General features: G+C 46.5%; 1 protein-coding gene across 1 annotated transcript in view; it reads right to left on the bottom strand.

Moving 5' to 3' along the window:
• Positions 1-2327: 2327 nt before the first annotated feature.
• LOC136677523 (CKLF-like MARVEL transmembrane domain-containing protein 4) overlaps positions 2328-24485 on the bottom strand; it is a 37342-nt gene continuing 15184 nt past the window's right edge. Inside the window, exon 5 of the mRNA XM_066655094.1 lies at positions 2328-2465. Coding sequence (XP_066511191.1) covers positions 2430-2465 — 36 coding nt within the window. The 3' untranslated portion in view covers positions 2328-2429. The remainder of the gene's footprint in view (positions 2466-24485) is intronic.

Below are 24485 nucleotides of genomic sequence, written 5' to 3' on the forward strand. Positions count from 1 at the left end.
CTGATTCACAGCGTTCACACTCTGAAGGATCAACAGAAACCACACCAGCGGTGACTTCTGAATCCTCAGAAACAGAGCCGTGAAGAGTTCAGAGGCTTAAGACCTTCCCTCAGTCGAATATCGTCGCTGTCCAAAGAAAAAACACGTATCTCACAAATCACTGACTTCACAGGAGCAGGAAAAACCTCCTCAACTCTTAGAAGAAGTCAATGTAAAGATAATATTCAGAGTCATTTAGGAGCGTTTCTACTGGTCATTCATCAGGAGATTTACACACAGTGTGAAGAACAGCTGCACACACACACACACACACACACACACACAAACACACAAACACACAGATACCGGGTCTTAATTGGAGAGCGATGATATAGTTCCCTCAGTTTAATTATAATGTGCCCACTTTATTCACTGATCTCAGCGTCTAACTTTATCCCTCGTCAAATGCAGTGAGACTGTGTTCTGGGAATGTTTTGGAAAACAGAGGGATATTCATTCATTCATTGTCTGTAACCCTTATCCAGTTCGGGGTCGTGGTGTAACACACCCTGTAGGGGGCGCTGGTCCTTCGCAGAGTGGAGGGACATTACACCTGTGTTGAGCCTCACAGACAGTCCTCCGAAGGACTGTCTGTGAGGAGTGTGGTGTGTTCTCTCTGTGTCTGCGTGGGTTTCCTCCGGGTGACAGTCTGTGAGGAGTGTGGTGTGTTCTCTCTGTGTCTGCGTGGGTTTCCTCCGGGTGACTGTCTGTGAGGAGTGTGGTGTGTTCTCCCTGAACAGTGTTACAGACAATGAATGAATGAATGAAGCCTGTTTTAATTCTAAAGCCTGAGGGAAGGTTTTAAACGAATGAATATATTTTCTGTCGTCTTCAGAGGCTCTGTACGAACCAATCAGCTTCGATATTGGAGCTGAAGCCTGAAACGGTGTGAATTTGACCTGAAACTATGGCTTTAAGAGATAAGAGGTGAGTTCTGGAGCTGACTGAAGGCACAGCGGACAGTAACCAACAAAACAATAAGGTAACAACGCTCCACACGGACCCCACACCCCCCGAACCCACGAGCCTCCGAACAATCAGGAGCTCAGAGGAACATATTTAACACTTAAAGAGATATTAACACCTGGTTCTCAACACATTTGCCTTTCTCTGATCAACATATACACAGTGTGGAGCCGCACGGAGAGGAGCGCGCTCAGACGCCGTCACAAACCAGTACAGGACCCTGTTACAGGTGAATGATTATAGCTTTAAACCGTGAGAATCTTTCAGGAAGGAAAAAAGTAGCAGAAATGTTAAAGGAAGGGCAGAGAGCAGCAATCGGAGCTGAACCACGGCTCTGGGCTGCATCCGATGTCTGTGTTTATGAGCGATTAGTGTTCAGACGTTTCCAATCAAACAGGCTTCTGACGTCCGAGTCATGCCCATGTAAGGAGTTCCAGGTCTGTGCTGATTCTCTCTCTGGGGGGAATATGAACTGTACTCTACTTCCCAAAGTCCTCCAAACATTTCCCACCGAATCTCACTCAGTCCTCACCAGAACCCCCAGAACACACAGGACACCCAGAACAAATCAGTTCCATCTGGAGCTATACCCCCACCCCCCACCCCCAAAGACACCATCGTTGTTAACAGTGCATTGAAACTTAGGTGCACTAGGACCTGGGGGCGCTGCTGCTGTCACTGCATGTCCCTTTGGCTATGGTCTGTGTTGCTTTCCTCACAGAACACACACACACACACACACACACACACAGTGTGCGCAGGAACAAGGTGAAGTGAGTTTAATAAAATGTAAAAACGTTAAAAAGAAAATACTTCAATTGAATTCCTCTTTAATGCTTTAATGAACCAAAGTGAAAACAGCATCCTACAGTTCTCTCCTGACGTCACGGCTGTGCACTTCACAGACACCTGGAGATAATGAGTTAATAGCTGTTCACCACTCAGTTTAGTGTTTCTACCTGTAGATGGATGTTTGTGGGACCTGCCACTGTCAGCAACACTGAGGCTTTTCTCATTCTGTCCCCACTTTGACCCCGGGCCCTGGTTAAAGTCCAAAACTGGAGCCAGACACTGACCAAGGCCTCGACTCTGGACACAGAGCGCTGACGTAGGGGGAATTTTAAGGTGGTTTCCAGTCGAAGGCAGTCACTGACACATTCATATTTCTCCTCCTGAAGGACCTGGGAAGTGGAGTGTTTTGTTGAGCACAGGATGCGATGGTCCTCTACAAAACGCCATTCAGTTTCCCACAGAGACACAGACGCTGAACTCCTTATTTGGACACGACGTGTTAGAAGCAGCTCGCGGGTCACGCAGCAGATCCTTCACCTCTCTCTGCACTTCACGGCGTTTCAGAGCTTCGTTAACAGTCGTGTTCTTCAGAGACAGGACGGAGACAGTGGCTTCACACATCTGCATCTCATTTACATAAAGATCTGGATGGTGATAAAAACCTGCTGCTGCTGAAGCAACAACAAGCAAAAGAGCCTCAGAAAGTCTGACCCTCACCACACGGATACGGTTATTTTTAAAAACAGAGGTTTGTGTTTTTCTACCGTCCAAATGAAAATGTCGTGGTGAGTCACTGAGTGAAAATGAAACGCTCCCCAAGGAGGAGGTCTGTGTGTTGTCTCTGTTCTCGTGTGGACGACACACAGCTCCTCGCTCCCTCTACAGTGAACTACATCAGTCACAAACTACACTGTACACACACAGCTCCTCGCTCCCTCTACAGTGAACTACATCAGTCACAAACTACACTGTACACACACAGCTCCTCTCTCCCTCTACAGTGAACTACAACAGTCACAAACTACACTGTACACACACAGCTCCTCTCTCCCTCTACAGTGAACTACATCAGTCACAAACTACACTGTACACACACAGCTCCTCGCTCCCTCTACAGTGAACTACAACAGTCACAAACTACACTGTACACACACAGCTCCTCGCTCCCTCTACAGTGAACTACGTCAGTCATAAACTACACTGTACACACACAGCTCCTCACTCCCTCTACAGTGAACTACATCAGTCACAAACTACACTGTACACACACAGCTCCTCACTCCCTCTACAGTGAACTACATCAGTCACAAACTACACTGTACACACACAGCTCCTCACTCCCTCTACAGTGAACTACATCAGTCACAAACTACACTGTACACACACAGCTCCTCTCTCCCTCTACAGTGAACTACATCAGTCATAAACTACACTGTACACACACAGCTCCTCTCTCCCTCTACCGTGAACTACATCAGTCACAAACTACACTGTACACACACAGCTCCTCACTCCCTCTACAGTGAACTACATCAGTCATAAACTACATTGTACACACAGCTCCTCACTCCCTCTACAGTGAACTACATCAGTCACAAACTACACTGTACACACACAGCTCTTCTCTCCCTCTACAATGAACTACATCAGTCATAAACTACACTGTACACACACAGCTCCTCACTCCCTCTACAGTGAACTACATCAGTCACAAAATACACTGTACACACACAGCTCCTCACTCCCTCTACAGTGAACTACATCAATCACAAACTACACTGTACACACACAGCTCCTCGCTCTCTCTACAGTGAACTACATCAGTCATAAACTACACTGTACACACACAGCTCCTCGCTCCCTCTACAGTGAACTACATCAGTCACAAACTACACTGTACACACACAGCTCCTCGCTCCCTCTACAGTGAACTACATCAGTCACAAACTACACTGTACACACACAGCTCCTCGCTCCCTCTACAGTGAACTACATCAGTCATAAACTACACTGTACACACACAGCTCCTCGCTCTCTCTACAGTGAACTACGTCAGTCACAAACTACACTGTACACACACAGCTCCTCTCTCCCTCTACAATGAACTACATCAGTCACAAACTACACTGTACACACACAGCTCCTCGCTCTCTCGACAGTGAACTACATCAGTCATAAACTACACTGTACACACACAGCTCCTCGCTCCCTCTACAGTGAACTACATCAGTCACAAACTACACTGTACACACACAGCTCCTCGCTCCCTCTACAGTGAACTACATCAGTCATAAACTACACTGTACACACACAGCTCCTCACTCCCTCTACAGTGAACTACATCAGTCATAAACTACACTGTACACACACAGCTCCTCACTCCCTCTAAAGTGAAATACGTCAGTCATAAAATACACTGTACACACACAGCTCCTCGCTCCCTCTACAGTGAACTACATCAGTCATAAACTACACTGTACACACACAGCTCCTCACTCCCTCTACAGTGAACTACGTCAGTCATAAAATACACTGTACACACACAGCTCCTCTCTCCCTCTACAGTGAACTACATCAGTCACAAACTACACTGTACACACACAGCTCCTCGCTCTCTCTACAGTGAACTACATCAGTCATAAACTACACTGTACACACACAGCTCCTCACTCCCTCTACAGTGAACTACGTCAGTCATAAAATACACTGTACACACACAGGTCCTCTCTCCCTCTACAGTGAACTACATCAGTCACAAACTACACTGTACACACACAGCTCCTCGCTCTCTCTACAGTGAACTACATCAGTCATAAACTACACTGTACACACACAGCTCCTCGCTCCCTCTACAGTGAACTACATCAGTCACAAACTACACTGTACACACACAGCTCCTCGCTCCCTCTACAGTGAACTACATCAGTCACAAACTACACTGTACACACACAGCTCCTCGCTCCCTCTACAGTGAACTACATCAGTCACAAACTACACTGTACACACACAGCTCCTCACTCCCTCTAGTGAACTACATCAGTCACAAAATACACTGTACACACACAGCTCCTCTCTCCCTCTACAGTGAACTACATCAGTCATAAACTACACTGTACACACACAGCTCCTCGCTCCCTCTACAGTGAACTACATCAGTCACAAACTACACCTTACACACACAGCTCCTCGCTCCCTCTACAGTGAACTACATCAGTCACAAACTACACTGTACACACACAGCTCCTCGCTCCCTCTACAGTGAACTACATCAGTCACAAACTACACTGTACACACACAGCTCCTCGCTCCCTCTACAGTGAACTACATCAGTCACAAACTACACTGTACACACACAGCTCCTCGCTCCCTCTACAGTGAACTACATCAGTCACAAACTACACTGTACACACACAGCTCCTCACTCCCTCTAGTGAACTACATCAGTCACAAAATACACTGTACACACACAGCTCCTCTCTCCCTCTACAGTGAACTACATCAGTCATAAACTACACTGTACACACACAGCTCCTCGCTCCCTCTACAGTGAACTACATCAGTCACAAACTACACTGTACACACACAGCTCCTCGCTCCCTCTACAGTGAACTACATCAGTCACAAACTACACTGTACACACACAGCTCCTCTCTCCCTCTACAGTGAACTACATCAGTCATAAACTACACTGTACACACACAGCTCCTCTCTCCCTCTACCGTGAACTACATCAGTCACAAACTACACTGTACACACACAGCTCCTCACTCCCTCTACAGTGAACTACATCAGTCATAAACTACATTGTACACACAGCTCCTCACTCCCTCTACAGTGAACTACATCAGTCACAAACTACACTGTACACACACAGCTCTTCTCTCCCTCTACAATGAACTACATCAGTCATAAACTACACTGTACACACACAGCTCCTCACTCCCTCTACAGTGAACTACATCAGTCACAAAATACACTGTACACACACAGCTCCTCACTCCCTCTACAGTGAACTACATCAATCACAAACTACACTGTACACACACAGCTCCTCGCTCTCTCTACAGTGAACTACATCAGTCATAAACTACACTGTACACACACAGCTCCTCGCTCCCTCTACAGTGAACTACATCAGTCACAAACTACACTGTACACACACAGCTCCTCGCTCCCTCTACAGTGAACTACATCAGTCACAAACTACACTGTACACACACAGCTCCTCGCTCCCTCTACAGTGAACTACATCAGTCATAAACTACACTGTACACACACAGCTCCTCGCTCTCTCTACAGTGAACTACGTCAGTCACAAACTACACTGTACACACACAGCTCCTCTCTCCCTCTACAATGAACTACATCAGTCACAAACTACACTGTACACACACAGCTCCTCGCTCTCTCGACAGTGAACTACATCAGTCATAAACTACACTGTACACACACAGCTCCTCGCTCCCTCTACAGTGAACTACATCAGTCACAAACTACACTGTACACACACAGCTCCTCGCTCCCTCTACAGTGAACTACATCAGTCACAAACTACACTGTACACACACAGCTCCTCGCTCCCTCTACAGTGAACTACATCAGTCACAAACTACACTGTACACACACAGCTCCTCGCTCCCTCTACAGTGAACTACATCAGTCATAAACTACACTGTACACACACAGCTCCTCGCTCTCTCTACAGTGAACTACGTCAGTCACAAACTACACTGTACACACACAGCTCCTCTCTCCCTCTACAATGAACTACATCAGTCACAAACTACACTGTACACACACAGCTCCTCGCTCTCTCGACAGTGAACTACATCAGTCATAAACTACACTGTACACACACAGCTCCTCGCTCCCTCTACAGTGAACTACATCAGTCACAAACTACACTGTACACACACAGCTCCTCGCTCCCTCTACAGTGAACTACATCAGTCATAAACTACACTGTACACACACAGCTCCTCACTCCCTCTACAGTGAACTACATCAGTCATAAACTACACTGTACACACACAGCTCCTCACTCCCTCTAAAGTGAAATACGTCAGTCATAAAATACACTGTACACACACAGCTCCTCGCTCCCTCTACAGTGAACTACATCAGTCATAAACTACACTGTACACACACAGCTCCTCACTCCCTCTACAGTGAACTACGTCAGTCATAAAATACACTGTACACACACAGCTCCTCTCTCCCTCTACAGTGAACTACATCAGTCACAAACTACACTGTACACACACAGCTCCTCGCTCTCTCTACAGTGAACTACATCAGTCATAAACTACACTGTACACACACAGCTCCTCACTCCCTCTACAGTGAACTACGTCAGTCATAAAATACACTGTACACACACAGGTCCTCTCTCCCTCTACAGTGAACTACATCAGTCACAAACTACACTGTACACACACAGCTCCTCGCTCTCTCGACAGTGAACTACATCAGTCATAAACTACACTGTACACACACAGCTCCTCGCTCCCTCTACAGTGAACTACATCAGTCACAAACTACACTGTACACACACAGCTCCTCGCTCCCTCTACAGTGAACTACATCAGTCACAAACTACACTGTACACACACAGCTCCTCGCTCCCTCTACAGTGAACTACATCAGTCACAAACTACACTGTACACACACAGCTCCTCACTCCCTCTAGTGAACTACATCAGTCACAAAATACACTGTACACACACAGCTCCTCTCTCCCTCTACAGTGAACTACATCAGTCATAAACTACACTGTACACACACAGCTCCTCGCTCCCTCTACAGTGAACTACATCAGTCACAAACTACACCTTACACACACAGCTCCTCGCTCCCTCTACAGTGAACTACATCAGTCACAAACTACACTGTACACACACAGCTCCTCGCTCCCTCTACAGTGAACTACATCAGTCACAAACTACACTGTACACACACAGCTCCTCGCTCCCTCTACAGTGAACTACATCAGTCACAAACTACACTGTACACACACAGCTCCTCGCTCCCTCTACAGTGAACTACATCAGTCACAAACTACACTGTACACACACAGCTCCTCACTCCCTCTAGTGAACTACATCAGTCACAAAATACACTGTACACACACAGCTCCTCTCTCCCTCTACAGTGAACTACATCAGTCATAAACTACACTGTACACACACAGCTCCTCGCTCCCTCTACAGTGAACTACATCAGTCACAAACTACACTGTACACACACAGCTCCTCGCTCCCTCTACAGTGAACTACATCAGTCACAAACTACACTGTACACACACAGCTCCTCTCTCCCTCTACAGTGAACTACATCAGTCATAAACTACACTGTACACACACAGCTCCTCTCTCCCTCTACCGTGAACTACATCAGTCACAAACTACACTGTACACACACAGCTCCTCACTCCCTCTACAGTGAACTACATCAGTCATAAACTACATTGTACACACAGCTCCTCACTCCCTCTACAGTGAACTACATCAGTCACAAACTACACTGTACACACACAGCTCTTCTCTCCCTCTACAATGAACTACATCAGTCATAAACTACACTGTACACACACAGCTCCTCACTCCCTCTACAGTGAACTACATCAGTCACAAAATACACTGTACACACACAGCTCCTCACTCCCTCTACAGTGAACTACATCAATCACAAACTACACTGTACACACACAGCTCCTCGCTCTCTCTACAGTGAACTACATCAGTCATAAACTACACTGTACACACACAGCTCCTCGCTCCCTCTACAGTGAACTACATCAGTCACAAACTACACTGTACACACACAGCTCCTCGCTCCCTCTACAGTGAACTACATCAGTCACAAACTACACTGTACACACACAGCTCCTCGCTCCCTCTACAGTGAACTACATCAGTCATAAACTACACTGTACACACACAGCTCCTCGCTCTCTCTACAGTGAACTACGTCAGTCACAAACTACACTGTACACACACAGCTCCTCTCTCCCTCTACAATGAACTACATCAGTCACAAACTACACTGTACACACACAGCTCCTCGCTCTCTCGACAGTGAACTACATCAGTCATAAACTACACTGTACACACACAGCTCCTCGCTCCCTCTACAGTGAACTACATCAGTCACAAACTACACTGTACACACACAGCTCCTCGCTCCCTCTACAGTGAACTACATCAGTCACAAACTACACTGTACACACACAGCTCCTCGCTCCCTCTACAGTGAACTACATCAGTCACAAACTACACTGTACACACACAGCTCCTCACTCCCTCTAGTGAACTACATCAGTCACAAAATACACTGTACACACACAGCTCCTCTCTCCCTCTACAGTGAACTACATCAGTCATAAACTACACTGTACACACACAGCTCCTCGCTCCCTCTACAGTGAACTACATCAGTCACAAACTACACTGTACACACACAGCTCCTCGCTCCCTCTACAGTGAACTACATCAGTCACAAACTACACTGTACACACACAGCTCCTCGCTCCCTCTACAGTGAACTACATCAGTCACAAACTACACTGTACACACACAGCTCCTCTCTCCCTCTACAGTGAACTACATCAGTCATAAACTACACTGTACACACACAGCTCCTCTCTCCCTCTACCGTGAACTACATCAGTCACAAACTACACTGTACACACACAGCTCCTCACTCCCTCTACAGTGAACTACATCAGTCATAAACTACATTGTACACACAGCTCCTCACTCCCTCTACAGTGAACTACATCAGTCACAAACTACACTGTACACACACAGCTCTTCTCTCCCTCTACAATGAACTACATCAGTCATAAACTACACTGTACACACACAGCTCCTCACTCCCTCTACAGTGAACTACATCAGTCACAAAATACACTGTACACACACAGCTCCTCACTCCCTCTACAGTGAACTACATCAATCACAAACTACACTGTACACACACAGCTCCTCGCTCTCTCTACAGTGAACTACATCAGTCATAAACTACACTGTACACACACAGCTCCTCGCTCCCTCTACAGTGAACTACATCAGTCACAAACTACACTGTACACACACAGCTCCTCGCTCCCTCTACAGTGAACTACATCAGTCACAAACTACACTGTACACACACAGCTCCTCGCTCCCTCTACAGTGAACTACATCAGTCATAAACTACACTGTACACACACAGCTCCTCGCTCTCTCTACAGTGAACTACGTCAGTCACAAACTACACTGTACACACACAGCTCCTCTCTCCCTCTACAATGAACTACATCAGTCACAAACTACACTGTACACACACAGCTCCTCGCTCTCTCGACAGTGAACTACATCAGTCATAAACTACACTGTACACACACAGCTCCTCGCTCCCTCTACAGTGAACTACATCAGTCACAAACTACACTGTACACACACAGCTCCTCGCTCCCTCTACAGTGAACTACATCAGTCATAAACTACACTGTACACACACAGCTCCTCACTCCCTCTACAGTGAACTACATCAGTCATAAACTACACTGTACACACACAGCTCCTCACTCCCTCTACAGTGAACTACGTCAGTCATAAAATACACTGTACACACACAGCTCCTCGCTCCCTCTACAGTGAACTACATCAGTCATAAACTACACTGTACACACACAGCTCCTCACTCCCTCTACAGTGAACTACGTCAGTCATAAAATACACTGTACACACACAGCTCCTCTCTCCCTCTACAGTGAACTACATCAGTCACAAACTACACTGTACACACACAGCTCCTCGCTCTCTCTACAGTGAACTACATCAGTCATAAACTACACTGTACACACACAGCTCCTCACTCCCTCTACAGTGAACTACGTCAGTCATAAAATACACTGTACACACACAGCTCCTCGCTCTCTCTACAGTGAACTACATCAGTCATAAACTACACTGTACACACACAGCTCCTCGCTCCCTCTACAGTGAACTACATCAGTCACAAACTACACTGTACACACACAGCTCCTCGCTCCCTCTACAGTGAACTACATCAGTCACAAACTACACTGTACACACACAGCTCCTCGCTCCCTCTACAGTGAACTACATCAGTCACAAACTACACTGTACACACACAGCTCCTCACTCCCTCTAGTGAACTACATCAGTCACAAAATACACTGTACACACACAGCTCCTCTCTCCCTCTACAGTGAACTAAATCAGTCATAAACTACACTGTACACACACAGCTCCTCGCTCCCTCTACAGTGAACTACATCAGTCACAAACTACACTGTACACACACAGCTCCTCGCTCCCTCTACAGTGAACTACATCAGTCACAAACTACACTGTACACACACAGCTCCTCGCTCCCTCTACAGTAAACTACATCAGTCACAAACTACACTGTACACACACAGCTCCTCGCTCCCTCTACAGTGAACTACATCAGTCACAAACTACACTGTACACACACAGCTCCTCGCTCCCTCTACAGTGAACTACATCAGTCACAAACTACACTGTACACACACAGCTCCTCACTCCCTCTAGTGAACTACATCAGTCACAAAATACACTGTACACACACAGCTCCTCTCTCCCTCTACAGTGAACTACATCAATCACAAACTACACTGTACACACACAGCTCCTCGCTCTCTCTACAGTGAACTACATCAGTCATAAACTACACTGTACACACACAGCTCCTCGCTCCCTCTACAGTGAACTACATCAGTCACAAACTACACTGTACACACACAGCTCCTCGCTCCCTCTACAGTGAACTACATCAATCACAAACTACACTGTACACACACAGCTCCTCGCTCTCTCTACAGTGAACTACATCAGTCATAAACTACACTGTACACACACAGCTCCTCGCTCCCTCTACAGTGAACTACATCAGTCACAAACTACACTGTACACACACAGCTCCTCGCTCCCTCTTCAGTGAACTACATCAGTCACAAACTACACTGTACACACACAGCTCCTCGCTCCCTCTACAGTGAACTACATCAGTCATAAACTACACTGTACACACACAGCTCCTCGCTCTCTCTACAGTGAACTACGTCAGTCACAAACTACACTGTACACACACAGCTCCTCTCTCCCTCTACAATGAACTACATCAGTCACAAACTACACTGTACACACACAGCTCCTCGCTCTCTCGACAGTGAACTACATCAGTCATAAACTACACTGTACACACACAGCTCCTCGCTCCCTCTACAGTGAACTACATCAGTCACAAACTACACTGTACACACACAGCTCCTCGCTCCCTCTACAGTGAACTACATCAGTCACAAACTACACTGTACACACACAGCTCCTCGCTCCCTCTACAGTGAACTACATCAGTCACAAACTACACTGTACACACACAGCTCCTCACTCCCTCTAGTGAACTACATCAGTCACAAAATACACTGTACACACACAGCTCCTCTCTCCCTCTACAGTGAACTACATCAGTCACAAACTACACTGTACACACACAGCTCCTCGCTCCCTCTACAGTGAACTACATCAATCACAAACTACACTGTACACACACAGCTCCTCGCTCTCTCTACAGTGAACTACATCAGTCATAAACTACACTGTACACACACAGCTCCTCGCTCCCTCTACAGTGAACTACATCAGTCACAAACTACACTGTACACACACAGCTCCTCGCTCCCTCTACAGTGAACTACATCAGTCACAAACTACACTGTACACACACAGCTCCTCGCTCCCTCTACAGTGAACTACATCAGTCACAAACTACACTGTACACACACAGCTCCTCGCTCCCTCTACAGTGAACTACATCAGTCATAAACTACACTGTACACACACAGCTCCTCGCTCTCTCTACAGTGAACTACGTCAGTCACAAACTACACTGTACACACACAGCTCCTCTCTCCCTCTACAATGAACTACATCAGTCACAAACTACACTGTACACACACAGCTCCTCGCTCTCTCGACAGTGAACTACATCAGTCATAAACTACACTGTACACACACAGCTCCTCGCTCCCTCTACAGTGAACTACATCAGTCACAAACTACACTGTACACACACAGCTCCTCGCTCCCTCTACAGTGAACTACATCAGTCATAAACTACACTGTACACACACAGCTCCTCACTCCCTCTACAGTGAACTACATCAGTCATAAACTACACTGTACACACACAGCTCCTCACTCCCTCTACAGTGAACTACGTCAGTCATAAAATACACTGTACACACACAGCTCCTCGCTCCCTCTACAGTGAACTACATCAGTCATAAACTACACTGTACACACACAGCTCCTCACTCCCTCTACAGTGAACTACGTCAGTCATAAAATACACTGTACACACACAGCTCCTCTCTCCCTCTACAGTGAACTACATCAGTCACAAACTACACTGTACACACACAGCTCCTCGCTCTCTCTACAGTGAACTACATCAGTCATAAACTACACTGTACACACACAGCTCCTCACTCCCTCTACAGTGAACTACGTCAGTCATAAAATACACTGTACACACACAGCTCCTCGCTCTCTCTACAGTGAACTACATCAGTCATAAACTACACTGTACACACACAGCTCCTCGCTCCCTCTACAGTGAACTACATCAGTCACAAACTACACTGTACACACACAGCTCCTCGCTCCCTCTACAGTGAACTACATCAGTCACAAACTACACTGTACACACACAGCTCCTCGCTCCCTCTACAGTGAACTACATCAGTCACAAACTACACTGTACACACACAGCTCCTCACTCCCTCTAGTGAACTACATCAGTCACAAAATACACTGTACACACACAGCTCCTCTCTCCCTCTACAGTGAACTAAATCAGTCATAAACTACACTGTACACACACAGCTCCTCGCTCCCTCTACAGTGAACTACATCAGTCACAAACTACACTGTACACACACAGCTCCTCGCTCCCTCTACAGTGAACTACATCAGTCACAAACTACACTGTACACACACAGCTCCTCGCTCCCTCTACAGTGAACTACATCAGTCACAAACTACACTGTACACACACAGCTCCTCGCTCCCTCTACAGTGAACTACATCAGTCACAAACTACACTGTACACACACAGCTCCTCGCTCCCTCTACAGTGAACTACATCAGTCACAAACTACACTGTACACACACAGCTCCTCACTCCCTCTAGTGAACTACATCAGTCACAAAATACACTGTACACACACAGCTCCTCTCTCCCTCTACAGTGAACTACATCAATCACAAACTACACTGTACACACACAGCTCCTCGCTCTCTCTACAGTGAACTACATCAGTCATAAACTACACTGTACACACACAGCTCCTCGCTCCCTCTACAGTGAACTACATCAGTCACAAACTACACTGTACACACACAGCTCCTCGCTCCCTCTACAGTGAACTACATCAATCACAAACTACACTGTACACACACAGCTCCTCGCTCTCTCTACAGTGAACTACATCAGTCATAAACTACACTGTACACACACAGCTCCTCGCTCCCTCTACAGTGAACTACATCAGTCACAAACTACACTGTACACACACAGCTCCTCGCTCCCTCTTCAGTGAACTACATCAGTCACAAACTACACTGTACACACACAGCTCCTCGCTCCCTCTACAGTGAACTACATCAGTCATAAACTACACTGTACACACACAGCTCCTCGCTCTCTCTACAGTGAACTACGTCAGTCACAAACTACACTGTACACACACAGCTCCTCTCTCCCTCTACAATGAACTACATCAGTCACAAACTACACTGTACACACACAGCTCCTCGCTCTCTCGACAGTGAACTACATCAGTCATAAACTACACTGTACACACACAGCTCCTCGCTCCCTCTACAGTGAACTACATCAGTCACAAACTACACTGTACACACACAGCTCCTCGCTCCCTCTACAGTGAACTACATCAGTCACAAACTACACTGTACACACACAGCTCCTCGCTCCCTCTACAGTGAACTACATCAGTCACAAACTACACTGTACACACACAGCTCCTCACTCCCTCTAGTGAACTACATCAGTCACAAAATACACTGTACACACACAGCTCCTCTCTCCCTCTACAGTGAACTACATCAGTCACAAACTACACTGTACACACACAGCTCCTCGCTCCCTCTACAGTGAACTACATCAATCACAAACTACACTGTACACACACAGCTCCTCGCTCTCTCTACAGTGAACTACATCAGTCATAAACTACACTGTACACACACAGCTCCTCGCTCCCTCTACAGTGAACTACATCAGTCACAAACTACACTGTACACACACAGCTCCTCGCTCCCTCTACAGTGAACTACATCAGTCACAAACTACACTGTACACACACAGCTCCTCACTCCCTCTAGTGAACTACATCAGTCACAAAATACACTGTACACACACAGCTCCTCTCTCCCTCTACAGTGAACTACATCAATCACAAACTACACTGTACACACACAGCTCCTCGCTCTCTCTACAGTGAACTACATCAGTCATAAACTACACTGTACACACACAGCTCCTCGCTCCCTCTACAGTGAACTACATCAGTCACAAACTACACTGTACACACACAGCTCCTCGCTCCCTCTACAGTGAACTACATCAATCACAAACTACACTGTACACACACAGCTCCTCGCTCTCTCTACAGTGAACTACATCAGTCATAAACTACACTGTACACACACAGCTCCTCGCTCCCTCTACAGTGAACTACATCAGTCACAAACTACACTGTACACACACAGCTCCTCGCTCCCTCTACAGTGAACTACATCAGTCACAAACTACACTGTACACACACAGCTCCTCGCTCCCTCTACAGTGAACTACATCAGTCACAAACTACACTGTACACACACAGCTCCTCACTCCCTCTAGTGAACTACATCAGTCACAAAATACACTGTACACACACAGCTCCTCTCTCCCTCTACAGTGAACTACATCAGTCATAAACTACACTGTACACACACAGCTCCTCGCTCCCTCTACAGTGAACTACATCAGTCACAAACTACACTGTACACACACAGCTCCTCGCTCCCTCTACAGTGAACTACATCAGTCACAAACTACACTGTACACACACAGCTCCTCGCTCCCTCTACAGTGAACTACATCAGTCACAAACTACACTGTACACACACAGCTCCTCGCTCCCTCTACAGTGAACTACATCAGTCACAAACTACACTGTACACACACAGCTCCTCGCTCCCTCTACAGTGAACTACATCAGTCACAAACTACACTGTACACACACAGCTCCTCACTCCCTCTAGTGAACTACATCAGTCACAAAATACACTGTACACACACAGCTCCTCTCTCCCTCTACAGTGAACTACATCAATCACAAACTACACTGTACACACACAGCTCCTCGCTCTCTCTACAGTGAACTACATCAGTCATAAACTACACTGTACACACACAGCTCCTCGCTCCCTCTACAGTGAACTACATCAGTCACAAACTACACTGTACACACACAGCTCCTCGCTCCCTCTACAGTGAACTACATCAATCACAAACTACACTGTACACACACAGCTCCTCGCTCTCTCTACAGTGAACTACATCAGTCATAAACTACACTGTACACACACAGCTCCTCGCTCCCTCTACAGTGAACTACATCAGTCACAAACTACACTGTACACACACAGCTCCTCGCTCCCTCTACAGTGAACTACATCAGTCACAAACTACACTGTACACACACAGCTCCTCGCTCCCTCTACAGTGAACTACATCAGTCATAAACTACACTGTACACACACAGCTCCTCGCTCTCTCTACAGTGAACTACGTCAGTCACAAACTACACTGTACACACACAGCTCCTCTCTCCCTCTACAATGAACTACATCAGTCACAAACTACACTGTACACACACAGCTCCTCGCTCTCTCGACAGTGAACTACATCAGTCATAAACTACACTGTACACACACAGCTCCTCGCTCCCTCTACAGTGAACTACATCAGTCACAAACTACACTGTACACACACAGCTCCTCGCTCCCTCTACAGTGAACTACATCAGTCACAAACTACACTGTACACACACAGCTCCTCGCTCCCTCTACAGTGAACTACATCAGTCACAAACTACACTGTACACACACAGCTCCTCACTCCCTCTAGTGAACTACATCAGTCACAAAATACACTGTACACACACAGCTCCTCTCTCCCTCTACAGTGAACTACATCAGTCATAAACTACACTGTACACACACAGCTCCTCGCTCCCTCTACAGTGAACTACATCAGTCACAAACTACACTGTACACACACAGCTCCTCGCTCCCTCTACAGTGAACTACATCAGTCACAAACTACACTGTACACACACAGCTCCTCGCTCCCTCTACAGTGAACTACATCAGTCACAAACTACACTGTACACACACAGCTCCTCTCTCCCTCTACAGTGAACTACATCAGTCATAAACTACACTGTACACACACAGCTCCTCTCTCCCTCTACCGTGAACTACATCAGTCACAAACTACACTGTACACACACAGCTCCTCACTCCCTCTACAGTGAACTACATCAGTCATAAACTACATTGTACACACAGCTCCTCACTCCCTCTACAGTGAACTACATCAGTCACAAACTACACTGTACACACACAGCTCTTCTCTCCCTCTACAATGAACTACATCAGTCATAAACTACACTGTACACACACAGCTCCTCACTCCCTCTACAGTGAACTACATCAGTCACAAAATACACTGTACACACACAGCTCCTCACTCCCTCTACAGTGAACTACATCAATCACAAACTACACTGTACACACACAGCTCCTCGCTCTCTCTACAGTGAACTACATCAGTCATAAACTACACTGTACACACACAGCTCCTCGCTCCCTCTACAGTGAACTACATCAGTCACAAACTACACTGTACACACACAGCTCCTCGCTCCCTCTACAGTGAACTACATCAGTCACAAACTACACTGTACACACACAGCTCCTCGCTCCCTCTACAGTGAACTACATCAGTCATAAACTACACTGTACACACACAGCTCCTCGCTCTCTCTACAGTGAACTACGTCAGTCACAAACTACACTGTACACACACAGCTCCTCTCTCCCTCTACAATGAACTACATCAGTCACAAACTACACTGTACACACACAGCTCCTCGCTCTCTCGACAGTGAACTACATCAGTCATAAACTACACTGTACACACACAGCTCCTCGCTCCCTCTACAGTGAACTACATCAGTCACAAACTACACTGTACACACACAGCTCCTCTCTCCCTCTACAGTGAACTACATCAGTCACAAACTACACTGTACACACACAGCTCCTCGCTCCCTCTACAGTGAACTACATCAGTCACAAACTACACTGTACACACACAGCTCCTCACTCCCTCTAGTGAACTACATCAGTCACAAAATACACTGTACACACACAGCTCCTCTCTCCCTCTACAGTGAACTACATCAGTCACAAACTACACTGTACACACACAGCTCCTCGCTCCCTCTACAGTGAACTACATCAATCACAAACTACACTGTACACACACAGCTCCTCGCTCTCTCTACAGTGAACTACATCAGTCATAAACTACACTGTACACACACAGCTCCTCGCTCCCTCTACAGTGAACTACATCAGTCACAAACTACACTGTACACACACAGCTCCTCGCTCCCTCTACAGTGAACTACATCAGTCACAAACTACACTGTACACACACAGCTCCTCACTCCCTCTAGTGAACTACATCAGTCACAAAATACACTGTACACACACAGCTCCTCTCTCCCTCTACAGTGAACTACATCAATCACAAACTACACTGTACACACACAGCTCCTCGCTCTCTCTACAGTGAACTACATCAGTCATAAACTACACTGTACACACACAGCTCCTCGCTCCCTCTACAGTGAACTACATCAGTCACAAACTACACTGTACACACACAGCTCCTCGCTCCCTCTACAGTGAACTACATCAATCACAAACTACACTGTACACACACAGCTCCTCGCTCTCTCTACAGTGAACTACATCAGTCATAAACTACACTGTACACACACAGCTCCTCGCTCCCTCTACAGTGAACTACATCAGTCACAAACTACACTGTACACACACAGCTCCTCGCTCCCTCTACAGTGAACTACATCAGTCACAAACTACACTGTACACACACAGCTCCTCGCTCCCTCTACAGTGAACTACATCAGTCACAAACTACACTGTACACACACAGCTCCTCACTCCCTCTAGTGAACTACATCAGTCACAAAATACACTGTACACACACAGCTCCTCTCTCCCTCTACAGTGAACTACATCAGTCATAAACTACACTGTACACACACAGCTCCTCGCTCCCTCTACAGTGAACTACATCAGTCACAAACTACACTGTACACACACAGCTCCTCGCTCCCTCTACAGTGAACTACATCAGTCACAAACTACACTGTACACACACAGCTCCTCGCTCCCTCTACAGTGAACTACATCAGTCACAAACTACACTGTACACACACAGCTCCTCGCTCCCTCTACAGTGAACTACATCAGTCACAAACTACACTGTACACACACAGCTCCTCGCTCCCTCTACAGTGAACTACATCAGTCACAAACTACACTGTACACACACAGCTCCTCACTCCCTCTAGTGAACTACATCAGTCACAAAATACACTGTACACACACAGCTCCTCTCTCCCTCTACAGTGAACTACATCAATCACAAACTACACTGTACACACACAGCTCCTCGCTCTCTCTACAGTGAACTACATCAGTCATAAACTACACTGTACACACACAACTCCTCGCTCCCTCTACAGTGAACTACATCAGTCACAAACTACACTGTACACACACAGCTCCTCGCTCCCTCTACAGTGAACTACATCAATCACAAACTACACTGTACACACACAGCTCCTCGCTCTCTCTACAGTGAACTACATCAGTCATAAACTACACTGTACACACACAGCTCCTCGCTCCCTCTACAGTGAACTACATCAGTCACAAACTACACTGTACACACACAGCTCCTCGCTCCCTCTACAGTGAACTACATCAGTCACAAACTACACTGTACACACACAGCTCCTCGCTCCCTCTACAGTGAACTACATCAGTCATAAACTACACTGTACACACACAGCTCCTCGCTCTCTCTACAGTGAACTACGTCAGTCACAAACTACACTGTACACACACAGCTCCTCTCTCCCTCTACAATGAACTACATCAGTCACAAACTACACTGTACACACACAGCTCCTCGCTCTCTCGACAGTGAACTACATCAGTCATAAACTACACTGTACACACACAGCTCCTCGCTCCCTCTACAGTGAACTACATCAGTCACAAACTACACTGTACACACACAGCTCCTCGCTCCCTCTACAGTGAACTACATCAGTCACAAACTACACTGTACACACACAGCTCCTCGCTCCCTCTACAGTGAACTACATCAGTCACAAACTACACTGTACACACACAGCTCCTCACTCCCTCTAGTGAACTACATCAGTCACAAAATACACTGTACACACACAGCTCCTCTCTCCCTCTACAGTGAACTACATCAGTCATAAACTACACTGTACACACACAGCTCCTCGCTCCCTCTACAGTGAACTACATCAGTCACAAACTACACTGTACACACACAGCTCCTCGCTCCCTCTACAGTGAACTACATCAGTCACAAACTACACTGTACACACACAGCTCCTCGCTCCCTCTACAGTGAACTACATCAGTCACAAACTACACTGTACACACACAGCTCCTCTCTCCCTCTACAGTGAACTACATCAGTCATAAACTACACTGTACACACACAGCTCCTCTCTCCCTCTACCGTGAACTACATCAGTCACAAACTACACTGTACACACACAGCTCCTCACTCCCTCTACAGTGAACTACATCAGTCATAAACTACATTGTACACACAGCTCCTCACTCCCTCTACAGTGAACTACATCAGTCACAAACTACACTGTACACACACAGCTCTTCTCTCCCTCTACAATGAACTACATCAGTCATAAACTACACTGTACACACACAGCTCCTCACTCCCTCTACAGTGAACTACATCAGTCACAAAATACACTGTACACACACAGCTCCTCACTCCCTCTACAGTGAACTACATCAATCACAAACTACACTGTACACACACAGCTCCTCGCTCTCTCTACAGTGAACTACATCAGTCATAAACTACACTGTACACACACAGCTCCTCGCTCCCTCTACAGTGAACTACATCAGTCACAAACTACACTGTACACACACAGCTCCTCGCTCCCTCTACAGTGAACTACATCAGTCACAAACTACACTGTACACACACAGCTCCTCGCTCCCTCTACAGTGAACTACATCAGTCATAAACTACACTGTACACACACAGCTCCTCGCTCTCTCTACAGTGAACTACGTCAGTCACAAACTACACTGTACACACACAGCTCCTCTCTCCCTCTACAATGAACTACATCAGTCACAAACTACACTGTACACACACAGCTCCTCGCTCTCTCGACAGTGAACTACATCAGTCATAAACTACACTGTACACACACAGCTCCTCGCTCCCTCTACAGTGAACTACATCAGTCACAAACTACACTGTACACACACAGCTCCTCGCTCCCTCTACAGTGAACTACATCAGTCATAAACTACACTGTACACACACAGCTCCTCACTCCCTCTACAGTGAACTACATCAGTCATAAACTACACTGTACACACACAGCTCCTCACTCCATCTACAGTGAACTACGTCAGTCATAAAATACACTGTACACACACAGCTCCTCGCTCCCTCTACAGTGAACTACATCAGTCATAAACTACACTGTACACACACAGCTCCTCACTCCCTCTACAGTGAACTACGTCAGTCATAAAATACACTGTACACACACAGCTCCTCTCTCCCTCTACAGTGAACTACATCAGTCACAAACTACACTGTACACACACAGCTCCTCGCTCTCTCTACAGTGAACTACATCAGTCATAAACTACACTGTACACACACAGCTCCTCACTCCCTCTACAGTGAACTACGTCAGTCATAAAATACACTGTACACACACAGGTCCTCTCTCCCTCTACAGTGAACTACATCAGTCACAAACTACACTGTACACACACAGCTCCTCGCTCTCTCTACAGTGAACTACATCAGTCATAAACTACACTGTACACACACAGCTCCTCGCTCCCTCTACAGTGAACTACATCAGTCACAAACTACACTGTACACACACAGCTCCTCGCTCCCTCTACAGTGAACTACATCAGTCACAAACTACACTGTACACACACAGCTCCTCGCTCCCTCTACAGTGAACTACATCAGTCACAAACTACACTGTACACACACAGCTCCTCACTCCCTCTAGTGAACTACATCAGTCACAAAATACACTGTACACACACAGCTCCTCTCTCCCTCTACAGTGAACTACATCAGTCATAAACTACACTGTACACACACAGCTCCTCGCTCCCTCTACAGTGAACTACATCAGTCACAAACTACACTGTACACACACAGCTCCTCGCTCCCTCTACAGTGAACTACATCAGTCACAAACTACACTGTACACACACAGCTCCTCGCTCCCTCTACAGTGAACTACATCAGTCACAAACTACACTGTACACACACAGCTCCTCGCTCCCTCTACAGTGAACTACATCAGTCACAAACTACACTGTACACACACAGCTCCTCACTCCCTCTAGTGAACTACATCAGTCACAAAATACACTGTACACACACAGCTCCTCTCTCCCTCTACAGTGAACTACATCAGTCATAAACTACACTGTACACACACAGCTCCTCGCTCCCTCTACAGTGAACTACATCAGTCACAAACTACACTGTACACACACAGCTCCTCGCTCCCTCTACAGTGAACTACATCAGTCACAAACTACACTGTACACACACAGCTCCTCGCTCCCTCTACAGTGAACTACATCAGTCACAAACTACACTGTACACACACAGCTCCTCGCTCCCTCTACAGTGAACTACATCAGTCACAAACTACACTGTACACACACAGCTCCTCGCTCCCTCTACAGTGAACTACATCAGTCACAAACTACACTGTACACACACAGCTCCTCGCTCCCTCTAGTGAACTACATCAGTCACAAAATACACTGTACACACACAGCTCCTCTCTCCCTCTACAGTGAACTACATCAGTCATAAACTACACTGTACACACACAGCTCCTCGCTCCCTCTACAGTGAACTACATCAGTCACAAACTACACTGTACACACACAGCTCTTCACTCCCTCTACAGTGAACTACATCAGTCATAAACTACACTGTACACACACAGCTCCTCTCTCCCTCTACAGTGAACTACGTCAGTCATAAACTACACTGTACACACAGCTCCTCGTTCCCTCTACAGTGAACTACATCAGTCATAAACTACACTGTACACACACAGCTCCTCGCTCCCTCTACAGTGAACTACGTCAGTCATAAACTACACTGTACACACACAGCTCCTCACTCCCTCTACAGTGAACTACATCAGTCATAAACTACACTGTACACACACAGCTCCTCGCTCCCTCTACAGTGAACTACATCAGTCACAAACTACACTGTACACACACAGCTCCTCACTCCCTCTACAGTGAACTACATCAGTCATAAACTACACTGTACACACACAGCTCCTCGCTCTCTCTACAGTGAACTACGTCAATCACAAACTACACTGTACACACACAGCTCCTCACTCCCTCTACAGTGAACTACATCAGTCATAAACTACACTGTACACACACAGCTCCTCACTCCCTCTACAGTGAACTACATCAGTCATAAACTACACTGTACACACACAGCTCCTCGCTCCCTCTACAGTGAACTACATCAGTCACAAACTACACTGTACACACACAGCTCCTCACTCCCTCTACAGTGAACTACATCAGTCATAAACTACACTGTACACACACAGACAGCACTAGAGATCAGATTCACACAGATGAATAAATAGAAATGGTGTGTGTTAGAAATATATACTGCACTGTTAACATCTAGATTCAGTCGTTCAGTGTGTAGTGCACTACAGAGGGAGGATGGAGTGATTTGGGATTAAACCTCTGTTTATCTCAGGCTTCGTGGTGTTTTGATGTCTCTCTATAACAGGTACTATGGCCCCCTACTGGACTGGGGGGATAATGCAGCTGTTTTCGTATAAATCATCTCCGTTCTAATAATATCCGGATCCGTGTAGATGGGGTGTTGCACTGATCTTCTGAAGGTAGGGGGCAGCCAAGGCCCAAATCTTAGAGGGAAAGAGTGGGAAATTTCCCAGTTCAATGTCTTGGACCGCAGTTTGCAGAACAGCACTGTCTCCTCCCTCCGTTGAGTGTGTGTGTGGGTGTGTGTGTGTGTGTGTGTGTGTGTTTAGTACCAAACATGGGTTAAAGGTAGCGTCTCAGTTTCCCCAAAGGGGGGGTTAATAAAATATCTCTTGTTCTTCTCCTTGAACA

The sequence above is a fragment of the Hoplias malabaricus genome, chromosome X2, assembly GCF_029633855.1.
Source record: "Hoplias malabaricus isolate fHopMal1 chromosome X2, fHopMal1.hap1, whole genome shotgun sequence".
Classification (NCBI taxonomy): domain Eukaryota; kingdom Metazoa; phylum Chordata; class Actinopteri; order Characiformes; family Erythrinidae; genus Hoplias; species Hoplias malabaricus.